The sequence below is a fragment of the Oreochromis niloticus genome, linkage group LG20 (assembly GCF_001858045.2).
Source record: "Oreochromis niloticus isolate F11D_XX linkage group LG20, O_niloticus_UMD_NMBU, whole genome shotgun sequence".
Classification (NCBI taxonomy): Eukaryota; Metazoa; Chordata; class Actinopteri; order Cichliformes; family Cichlidae; genus Oreochromis; species Oreochromis niloticus.
Window position 1 is genome coordinate 8,349,877 of NC_031984.2, and position 12,010 is coordinate 8,361,886.

At 38.7% G+C, this 12,010-nt stretch overlaps 1 protein-coding gene across 1 annotated transcript; it reads right to left on the reverse strand.

Moving 5' to 3' along the window:
- Nucleotides 1-1,078: 1,078 nt before the first annotated feature.
- LOC100706891 (PHD and RING finger domain-containing protein 1) lies at nucleotides 1,079-9,222 on the reverse strand. Its single transcript, XM_003439064.5, has 7 exons — nucleotides 8,600-9,222; nucleotides 8,008-8,091; nucleotides 7,799-7,932; nucleotides 7,582-7,673; nucleotides 5,971-6,170; nucleotides 2,634-2,724; nucleotides 1,079-2,541 (listed from the first exon to the last, which is right to left on the reverse strand). Exons 1-7 carry the CDS (start codon nucleotides 8,765-8,767, stop codon nucleotides 2,498-2,500), a joined length of 813 nt encoding a protein of 270 aa, XP_003439112.1. The 5' UTR covers nucleotides 8,768-9,222; the 3' UTR covers nucleotides 1,079-2,497.
- Between the last annotated feature and the right edge of the window lie 2,788 nt (nucleotides 9,223-12,010).

Sequence of the window (12,010 nt, forward strand, 5' to 3'; positions counted from 1 at the left end):
GTGCCTGAAAAGACTGTATTATAGACATCCCCTCTTAGTGACGTCCCACAAATCTAAGAGTAGGTTTAAAAAGAAAAAAGGACTAATGGCATTCACAAGTGCAAACTCACAACAGTTCAAACACTGAGCTGCTATGTCTGCTCCCAGATGGACACTTTGATGTGAATTTCAAATATTTTAGACTCCCAGAGACTGGCTTCAAAGTTTTTCAGTTCACAGATTCAGTTCACAGACACATGAAACCTGCAGACACCACCACTGAAGGAGTTATGGAGATTACTTGTACACCCACTGACCTCGTATTTGCAATAAACAATATATGACAGGAAATAAGGAAAAGCATAATATTTCATCTTAAATCATTAAACCATTGGCTTTTGCTTGACATCATGAGTCATGCTCGACTATTGGGGACTAATTTATTTATTTAATTAGAGATTCACAGTGACCAGAAGAATCCCATTGATTTTTAATATCCCATGATTTCTCCTCCAGCACCATCATGAAGTGAACTGTCTGGACCACTACATAAAGGTTACCCTCAGTGAATTGTAATAATCTTGGCATGTCATATAACTTCATAACCACAGGGGGGCATTGTTGCCTCACTGACACTGTAAAATGGGTTTCCTTTGAGTTTAAAAGCTGGTGAAAGAAAAGTGAAGAAATATTTTATTTTTAGCATATCTGTGGGTTACATATTAAGCCATGGGTGTGTTTGTAGAGTTCCAGCTATGTCTGGTATTTAACTCAGGCTGATTATGTCTTTAGAGAAGACACAGAGGCAAAGAGCTGATATCTGTTGGGCTCTCTCTTTTTTTTAACTTTACCTCAAAAGGTTGGCACAGTTTTTCTGTGGTTATGAAGTGCCCTGAAAAAATATTTGCCCTCTTCCTGATTTCTTAGGGGTTTTTTTCACACAGTTCCATGTGCAGATCATCAAACAAAAGCTACCTGGCTGTATCAAAAAAAGTAATTTTCTCCTAAATCTAATAATTTGTTGCCACTCTTGTAACAAGAACTGCTGTCCTGAAGCAGTGAAGCAACCCCAGACCATCACACTACCACAATGTTTGACTGTTGCTATGACATTTTTATTAAATCATGTGTTAACTTTTGTCAGTCCACAGAATATTTTCCTATGTCTTGGGATGTTTTTTGGCATAAGATGAGCCTTTATGTTCTTTTTGATCAGCAGTGATTTTCACCTTAGAGCTCTCCCATGGATGCCATTTTTGTTCAGCCTCTTTCTTATTGTTGAATCACGAACTTTGGCCTTAAATGAGGTGAGCGAGGTCTGCAGATCTTTCGTTGTTGTTCCGGTTTCTTTTATGACCTCATGGATGAGTAATTCTGGAGTAATTTTCGTAGGTTGGCCGCTCATCAGAAGGTTCACCGCCGTTCCAAGTTTTCTCCATTTGTGGATAATGGCTATTACTGTGGTTTGCTTGGGTCACAAACTTGGGTCATCGTTCTCTACCACACAGGAGCTATAAGCAAATATTATTTGCCCCACTCATAATTTAGAACAATCTAAAAAATGTAAAAATAATATTCTCCAACAGGGTTAGATTTTTGTCATTGCTCAATGTTATATTTGGTAATTCTAAATTTCCAAATGGAAAACAAAACAAAACAAAAAACAAAAAAAACAATAGATAAAGAAAAACATTTATTGAAAGTTTGGGTTTTTAAAAAACTGTATAGAAATCAGCTTGCCTTAAAGTTGAACCACCTGGGCTGTATCTTAACTGTAGCCTCTTGCACTGAACCTGAACCTGTTTCTCAGCAAATACAATGCTGCCACCTTGTGGTCACCTGTAGCAGCTGGGTCTTTAATGACGATATCCACCCTCTGGATCCAGACGCTTCTAGATTTTGAGAAACTTCAGGACATGAAGCTGTCTGATCGATGTAATGTTAGGACTGAGTTGTTCGTATGTTTTAAGTTCTCAAACAGATCAAACAGGGTATCAATGCTTGTTTTTGTTTCTTCACATGTGAGGTATCAATTCAGTTCTTCAAGTGGGCACAATTAGGACCTAACTGTAACATCTGATCTTTACTTGTAGCAGTTTATAAAAAGATGAAATTAATATTGAGCAGAAATGAGTTCAGCTCATTGGTGCAACCCTCCACAAAAATCCTAGTTTGTTACATAGCAACTTGGGAAAATTAATTGCCCACCCCTGCTCTAGATCATAGATTGGTGCAGTTTTGCAATTTAAACTGTGACATATCCCATGATACAGCTACTCAGAGTTTGTTGTAGAGCTAGAGATAAATTATACAGATTTGAACATTAGATTGTGACACTTAAAGAGGGTATAAAACTGATTAATTCATGTGGCTATTTCCTGTACTTGGAAAGTTACGAGGGGGTCACAAATACAGTATTCATAGTATGAATTTTGCACGACCTCATTACTGTACTAAATGCTGATTCTGATCAGGTGAGACAGACTGACTTTCCTTTCTCTTGTCAGCAGTGCAGAGTTTAGGCTGCATGCTTCCTCCTCCCCCTCTTTCTTCTCTTTATCTCTGAAACATACATTCACACGCGTTATACAAGCAAATGTAAAAATGTGAGTCTTCACATCTCAGCATCACAGCACTGACAGTTGTTTACTTACTGACTGAAGCATGGCTGCTTTCACTCTGATTATGAGCTTTATCAGTTGGGACTGGAGGCTTTGATGCCCTCAGCAGATATTTTGGTACATGCTGAAAAATAAGAATCATTTACACAGAGTTTAAGACCAGCTTCATGGGAAGATTAATTTATGATGTGGCAACTTATAATTACATGAATGCATTTTTTTTTTTTTAACAAATCCATCTTTGAAAAAACAGCAGTCTCACGTCCTCCTCTCTGATGTGTGACTGTTTATAATAATGTCTTAATTCAAATCATGCACCATGAAATGTTTTATAGCACATTAATTCTTTTTAATATTTTTTTTTTTGCGCATATGAAATGTGCAAAAGAGGGATAGTGGATATACTGGACAAAGGATGTCGACTATGAAGCAGCCAGGAAAAAGAAGAAGAGGAAGACCACAGAGAAGATTCATGGATGTAGTGACAGAGGACAGGCAGATGATCTGATGTGAAGATGCCAAAGCGGAGCAGCTGAGAGAATTAGAGACAAAACAAAAATGCAGAGAAAATATGGAGGCAATCACACGCAGTAAACAGTCAGGCCAGCTGGGAGTCGAATCGTGGACTCGCTGCCGAGGGCGATCGAGTTACCCAAGCAGAATAATTTTTGGTATTTTGTATTGTTTTCAGTTTGTTTTATGGTTTTAAGATATGTGACAAAAAAAAGATATGGAAACAATTAAGCTCAATTTCAGCTCCACATGTTTTTCCTCTACTTGAGTCCAAGGATCACAGTGCACAAACTTATTTATGATGTCCTGAGCCTGAGTTCATCCTTTGTCTAAAAAAGCGGTTTCAGCTCCTCCCCCTTTAAGGCCAACCTCTCTTTAAGCCAGCTTTCTTGTGATTGGCTGTCGCTGTAAACAGAAGGTTTTAGCAGCAGGGTGACGGGGGCTTTTTCAGAACATGTAGAGCAGCCTGAAGCCAGAGCTTCTGGGGCTCGGCTGACTTAAGTAGGTTGATTTGGGAAACCTACTTACTAGTTACTTTTGGGAAAACCCACAAATATTGTCACGCAAAAGTTAGTGAGAGGAGGAAAAGTGCACCCGATAGCTGACATATTTACTCTCCTCTAAGCCCATTCAAAGTTGAATGATAATCCTCAGTCTGCCCACAGATGATGACAATGAGCTTGTCCTCCATGTGTGATTGCTGGAATCCTGTTTTCAGCCTTTATTTGTTGAATTCATACTGAATCATGTCGCTGCAATGACTACATCTACTTTTTTCTTGGGTTTTTTATATTACTTTTTGTTTGCTGATACCTGCAGAGACTAAATCCTACACCAATACCAGGTCTCAGTTTTTCTAAAACTGAATAAGTGCATCAGCAATAAAATGAATTGGCAGTATTTAGAAGTACTATAGCATATAACATGAGGCTGGGAATTACCAAGGAGGGCAGCAAGAACATCAGCAGGTGCATGGGAGGATGTGATCAAAGGTTTCCAGTCAGAGGGTAAGGTAAGCAGGACTTTTATAGATACCTGCAAATTTGTGATTATTTCTATTAAAAATGTTCAAGGCCCCAGCCCAAAGAGTTGCAATACATCACACAGATATTTGCTGATGCATATACCTCTGGGTCTACTAAACTTACAAGGAAACTGTACCATAGCATTACATCACTGAACAACTACACTGCAAACTGTGAAACAATGATGTCAGAAAGATGTAAATGGTAAATGGATTGGTTCTTATGCAGCGCCTTTCTACTCTAAGCTGGCAGCAAGCAAAAACAAATCAAAACATTAAACTGCACATACAGTTGTGAACAGCACTGCTGAACTGTGCCTCACAGTACTCTTGTCTTTGCACATTGTTTTATTTTCTTTTGCAAGTCAGGAGCTGCCAAAATAAATTTGTTTTGTTTTTTCTTTTTTCTATGTTATACTGACAATAAAGCAAATTCTGAATCTGCATCTCCATACCCTGAAACAGTTAACATATTCTATACATCTCCACAAAAGCATGTTTTTCCATTTAAATATGCAGAAGTTTTCCCCCTTCTCCTTTAAAATGCATAATCTTGTTTTGAGTCGTGCTTCAAATGACGACCTGTTGTTCTGTTTCTTAATTTGTTTTTTTTTCTTTGCATTGTAGAAAAAGCAATTTGCAGGACTCTGAAGCTTGAACCTTTGGGATATAAGGCATATTCGTACATACATACATACTATTGTAAATGAGTATCCAGTATTCCAATAATATCTATATTTTTTTAAGAAGGAACAAAATAAGGAAAAGAATGATAGTTCCTTCCTCTAAACTTTTTTTTTTTTAGATAGGACCAGCAGCAGCTGCCCTGTTCTTCACCAACAGGCCTACTATAGGCGTGTGTGCAGATGCTTGACAGGTGGAAACATCTTCGTGCACCAACATTAGTGGCATATCTTCAGGAAAAAAAACATTGAGCAGAGTAGAAAGTGTGGTTATACACCGCTGCGCTGCTCATACAGTAACTTGTATGCACTGCACGATTGTTAACATCAGAGAAACCACGATCGAGGTCTTCGCTTCCTGAGTGTCTAACACCTGGTAACTTAAGTTAAGTAAGTGTCCTTTGCTCTTACTATTATTTTGGAGTCCTTCAACTTTACGACAAACCATCCACAAAGACACAAAGAAAACCTAAAATGTCACATTAAACAGGGTCTAGGTGCTAGAGTTTTACAGCTCACAGAGCAGAATATGAAGACACAGTGTGCATCAGTACATCCTGTTTTAAGGGTCACATGCTTCAGATATGAAGTCCTTATTTAAAGTGCACTATTATTAAATAATTGTGATGAACTGTTTGTGAGACAACAGCTTAAGCCCTAATGAGGACTTCAATTATCTGAATCTTTTCCTCACTGTTTATAGGATGAATGTCGTTCTCTTCACTGTAATATGACAGAAAATGTGCTTCCTTTGTGCTGGGAGCCAAACTATAGGGGAAATGGAAACCAGCTCACTTTTCAAAAGATACCTATGTCTTTACTTTTTTAGAAGAAGGGATTCTTATCTTTGTAACTCTATGGCAATTACACTAGATTTACTATTTAGCTTGTAATTTGCATTAAGCCTCAATCATACAGGTCTAGGAACCAGTTGGGAAAATATGCATTCCCTGATTAGCTGGTGAATGGTTGCTGGTAGTTGCCGGGTAAAACTGGCTGCATAGAGAGTGCTGCAGCAATACCTGAAAAATTGTGACGCAAACTAAAAATGAGAAACGTTAGGCTATAAAGAAAAATTGTGTTTTTCCCAATTCCACAATAACAACAAAAGTTCTTTGAATCAAAGCAGTCTGTGTAATACTGAACCCACCCAGGAGGTTTGTGGTCCGTAGCTTGGACTGCTGCCGCCTCTGCTCAGGATTCTTGCGCTGCGTCGCCGTTCGGTGGAGCTGCTGGGCCGATTTGTGGTGGAGGGCCGAAGACGACTGCTGGTAGAGGGAATTTCGTCCACTTCAGCCAGGAGATCTGTAAGTTCTCCATCACTGATCTCCTCCTCTGTCAGGGAGCTTTCTGTACAGCAACAAGTTCACAGAAATAAATGCGCTTTAAAAAAAAGGAAACACTGAACGCTGAAACACTTTAACTTTGTTAAGAAAAGTGGTATATAAATAAAGTGTATTATTGTCATTTAGGATGGGCATTTGAAAACATTTTTAAGAAGTTCAAAACACCGCTCCAAAGTGCGGTTCAATACACCCACGTCATGTGATCACGCCTGAGATTTTGGTGCATTACATTGTACTTACAACAGGTGTCTTACCTGCTGTTTCTGGGTATGACTGGGTGCTGGTGTTTTGGCAGGAATGATACATCGTTTACCCACAGTTCAGTTGTGTGTATGCAATCTGCTAGTGGGCAAAACAATTGCAAGGGTTTTTTGGTGATTTTTGGGATTAATTTCACTTATCAACAGCTTCAACCTCCAGCAACAAGCAAGCTGGGAAATTTTCTCCTGGTGAATGGTGCTTCCCGAGTGTGGCCTTTCTGAGATACCTGTTCTGATTTCAAACTGACAGCTGTTGATATTAACAGCATCATAAACATAATGTACTCATGTACATTTTTGCCCTCTTGAGAGGAAAAACTAATATTTCTTATTACTGACACTGACCTTTGCTGCTCTTCTCTTCTGTTGCTGAGTTTGTTTGCTATTGATAGGGCTGTGCGACATGACCAATGCACAAAATCATATTTTTATGGCCCTAGCAGGGCCTCCTCCAGAAATTGCCCTTGTGTGGGTGTGTCCTGCCATCTCTCCTGCCTCAGGTGCCACCTTTTTTGTACAGCTGACTCCCATCAGCAATTAGAAGTACTTAAAGCCAGAGAGAGGTGAGCTCTAGTGCCAGAAAGCCATGTTGGGTTGCAGCTAGTGAGCTGTGTGTGTTTGGTGACTAATCCTTTTTTCACTTACTTTTCAGTTTACTGACCAACACCTGAGTTTTGGTTTGTTTCTTTAAATTTTGATAGCAGCTTGACCATCTCTTTTAATTCAGTTATTAATAGAAGCATTTAAAAAACTCTTTAATTTAACCATTCTGCCTCGCTGTCTTCTTTTTTCGACCTGGACACCTTTTGTTACTTTCCTTCATCCCCTGGACCTTTTTAGGGGAACGTAACACATATATTTATAAATATATGTTGTAATGGCCGCTATCTTCGTTATCTTCCTGAGTCTTTATTAAATGGTGTGCCGCTAGGAAAAGCCTGCTCTGACATTTCTGAGTTTTATTTTGAGCACAAAATAAACGACAGAGTGAAAAGATAAGCGTTTTAATATTGTTAGTCGATATATTTCATCACATCACACAGGCCTAGTTATTGGTTTAAACTTAGTAAAAATTTCATGTAAGTGCATATAAGGAACATAACATTTTTAATGGTTCATTATTCTAGCCATGAACCTTTAACTACACACTTTTACCTGTAACATGAGGAGTCACTGCACACTCGGGACAAACCCAGTCACCTTCAGGTCTCATGTTTAAAGTTGGTCTCAAGCAGTGCATATGGTAACTGGAAAGAAAAAAATGTAGTTCTGTACATATGAGCACCAGCTGGGACACATGCAAAACATGAGTGGAACTATTCAAAAAGCATCACAGGGTGGAATCACGACAAATCAAAACGTGAAATCATACCCTGAATCACAGAGTATGCACACCAGAAGCCGGTGCCTCCGGTCTCCACGACCACATTCCTCACAGATAACTGCAGCACTGCTCCCCTCCTCTTCATCGCCACCATCTTCATTTTTTCGTACGCTCACTTTGATCTGGGGAAGCACAAATACCTCAGCCCACTGTTCACATATATAATGCTGGATTTCCATATGCCACCTCCATCAAACCTTCTTTTGAACATCGTCTCCAGGGCTCCTTCTCTGGTAGATTAAGGTAAAACTGATGCGATCCACTGGGCAAGTGTTAGCTGTCTGAAAATCAATAGAAAGAAAATAAATCTGTGAACACAGCAGTGTCTTAAAATTTCATTCACATATGTTTGTAACTACTCACTATCACTTTGGAATAACGTGCTAATTGTTTTCTTAATCCATTATCAGGGCTGGCTATAATATGTCAAGAAAACAGTGGAAAAAACACAATTCTCAACACATTCATTACTTATATTTGGCCAACAGCATAGAACTTAATTTACAACAATGTGCAAAAATTATTTTATCAATAAAAATAAATAAATCAAAGCTAAAATTCTCAGATCAACCTCACCTTTTAAACTGTTAAAATGATTAACTACATTAACATTATGTTCAGTCTGTGTCAGAAGAAGCCTTTTTGTTTATATTGTTTTTATGCTGTACATGCACCCTTTTACCCATGCGAAATTTCCTATTTTCCATCAAATGAGCTGGTATGGCTCTTAAAGAATGTTAAACAACATTTACGACTTTAAAGTATCTCTGAAAGGTGAGGGGAGTTTACCTGGGACCACTGGAGAATACATTCAAGGCAAAAGACGTGCTGGCAGTTCTCCAGAGAGCCCACAGTCTGCTTCTCAAAGGGATTCAGGCAAATGTAGCATTTCACTGAATCACACATCAAATCTTCGCTTTCTGCACCAGCTGTATTCAACACAGGGGATCTATCCATCTGTGTGTATCAGTTTAAACCTTTACTATGATATAAAATCAATATGACTGATGTCCGCAATACCTTACTGCTTACACACCGTTAAAACGGAACAGTTATTCTAGAGCAAAAAAAACAGTACAAACTGTCTGTAACCAAACTCCATTTCAGTGGTTTCTTACAAAGAGTCACAGATCGACCACAACAGCAGGTCAGCTAGCATTAGCCGCTACTATCATGAAGCCGTTTCCTGCTGCCGCGTTAAAATAAACATATATCAAAATACGTGTAGGCTCATTATTAAGTGATTCGATCTTTCCTTAACTTGTGTGACACGATATCACTTATATTTAGCCTGTAAAATTAAATCTGTAGCTTCTTTACTAAATCTGTAGCTTCTTTACTACTGAACTATTTTCATGTTCCCCGCTACCCGTGAAAACATCCGGTCCTGTTCTTTCAGAATAAGAGCAGTTTATCGCGCTTGATCTCTTTCACTTCCTGTAGTAAAGAGATGGTTATCTTAGACAACTTTTACAAAATAAAAAAGATAATAATAAAAAAAACACCGGATTGATCAGTGATTGCCCTTCTGAACTTTGAAACATTAGGAGAAAATATTGTCTCATATTCTGATTCCCTACCGATTCAACTGATCCTGCAGAAACATACAGCAGTCAATCCCGCCTATAAGAGTAATAATAATAATAATAATAATGATAATGATAATACATTTTATTTGAAAGCGCCTTTCAGAACACTTAAGGACACTGTACACAGCAGAATAATAAATGCAACATAAAAGCAAGCAGTTTACACAATCATAAAAGCATAAGACAAAACAAATTTTAAATAGCAGAGTGGAGAGGTTATGTGGGATAAGCTATTTTGAACAAGTGAGTTTTGAGTCTGGACTTAAAGAGAGAGAAGGAAGTGATATTTCTTAAATCAGGAGGTAGGGAATTCCAGAGTCGAGGAGCAGAGCAGCTGAAGGCCCTGCTCCCCATGGTGGCAAGACGGGCAAGACAGGGAGAGGGGACAGAGAGAGAAAGAGAAGAAGAAGATCTGAGACACCGAGATGGGATGGTGATCTGAACCAGATCAGAGAGTTATGGAGGGGGGAGATGATGAATAGTACCATCAACATTAGTCAAAGAGGTCTGCAGTATGCATCAGTGGGTGAGATACTGAACCCTGAGTTGCCTCTGATACATCTCCCAATGTTTCAGACTGACAGAAAAATAAAACTGTATTTTGGAAGTCATTATTATTCAAGACAGAATCATGGGACTACCTTGCACTCTCTTTACTGTGTTTTGACAACTGACTCAAATCAGTCATTGGGCAATGAGTCCTTAAGGTCATGGAAAGGAGAGCTCTTGCTTTACACTGCGTTGGCTGTGTGTTTGTGTCTGTTCATGCCTGCTCAGTGAAGAGGAGCTTTGGGCCATTTCACCTTCTGACTAGCTTTCATTTTGTGACTACCTTCTAGGGTTTTCATCTGTGCTCTTTGGTGGGTATAGTGGCTTGGCTGTCTCTCTCAGTTTAATAATAACAAAAAGAAAACATATTTCAGTCTTAACTTTTCCTAATTATAGTCTGCAGTATGTGTCAGTGGGTGAGATGATGAACCTCGAGTTGCCCCCGATACATTTGTGTGACTGAGGGTATCTGAATGTTGGAAAATTAGCTTAGGCATAAAACTGGGTGCTCAATTAGAGTACAAAAGTACTATATAATTATCCAATAATGGGTAAAGCTGGACCCCTGAAATGTGTGAACAGTTACTTTTTAATATTTCACCCACTTATGGTGAGTGATATGAATAGCAGCACTTATACCATATATTCACTTCCTTAAAAAAACAAAACAACAGGCTCCACCACTTTTTGCACGCTGCGTTATACAGACAGTCTGCAACCATCTGAAAGGAAAAATTAGATAAACTTGCAACATAAAGATGCAAAGATATCATTCTTACCACTACAGGGCACACTGCAGATTACGCCATTAAACCTTGTTAATGAGAGGTTTCAGTTTACAGTTTGCAAGAATGACTTCAATCATGTTTTTCCTTTATCGTCATGAGTCACTGGGTGTAAAATGATGCAGTTTCTTTTAGTCAGTTTCACCTATTTAACATTGAAACTACTACACAGGCTAGAATGGATGAGTGTAGAATGGTGTGATTTGTCAGAAACGTCCATCCCAAAGGTTGTACAAATAAGTAAAATTGACAGAAAAATAAAACTGTATTTTGGAAGTCATTATTATTCAAGACAGAATCGTGGGACTACCTTGCACTCTCTTTACTGTGTTTTGACAACTGACTCAAATCAGTCATTGGGCAATGAGTCCTTAAGGTCATGGAAAGGAGAGCTCTTGCTTTACACTGCGTTGGCTGTGTGTTTGTGTCTGTTCATGCCTACTCAGTGAAGAGGAGCTTTGGGCCATTTCACCTTCTGACTAGCTTTCATTTTGTGGCTAACTTCTAGGGTTTTCATCTGTGCTCTTTGGTGGGTATAGTGGCTTGGCTGTCTCTCTCAGGTTAATAATAACAAAAAGAAACTATATTTCAGTCTTAACTCTTCCTAATTATAGTCTGCAGTATGTGTCAGTGGGCGAGATGATGAACCTCGGGTTGCCCCCGACACATTTGTGTGACTGAGGGTAACTGAACGTTAGAAAATTAGCTTAGGCATAAAACTGGGTGCTCAATTAGAGTACAAACGTACTATATAAGTATCCAATAATGGGTAAAGCTGGACCACTGAAGTGTGTGAACAGTTACTTTTTAATATTTCACCCACTTATGGTGAGTGATATGAATAGCAGCACTTATACCATATATTCACTTCCTTAAAAAAACAAAACAACAGGCTCCACCACTTTTTGCACGCTGCGTTATACAGACAGTCTGCAACCATCTGAAAGGAAAAATTAGATAAACTTGCAACATAAAGATGCAAAGATATCATTCTTACCACTACAGGGCACACTGCAGATTACACAATTAAACCTTGTTAATGAGAGGTTTCAGTTTACAGTTTGTAAGAATGACTTCAATCATGTTTTTCCTTTATCGTCATGAGTCACTGGGTGTAAAATGATGCAGTTTCTTTTAGTCAGTTTCACCTATTTAACATTGAAACTACTACACAGGCTAGAATGGATGAGTGTAGAATGGTTTGATTTGTCAGAAACGTCCATCCCAAAGGTTGTACAAATAAGTAAAATTTAAAACACACACACAAAAAAACAGGT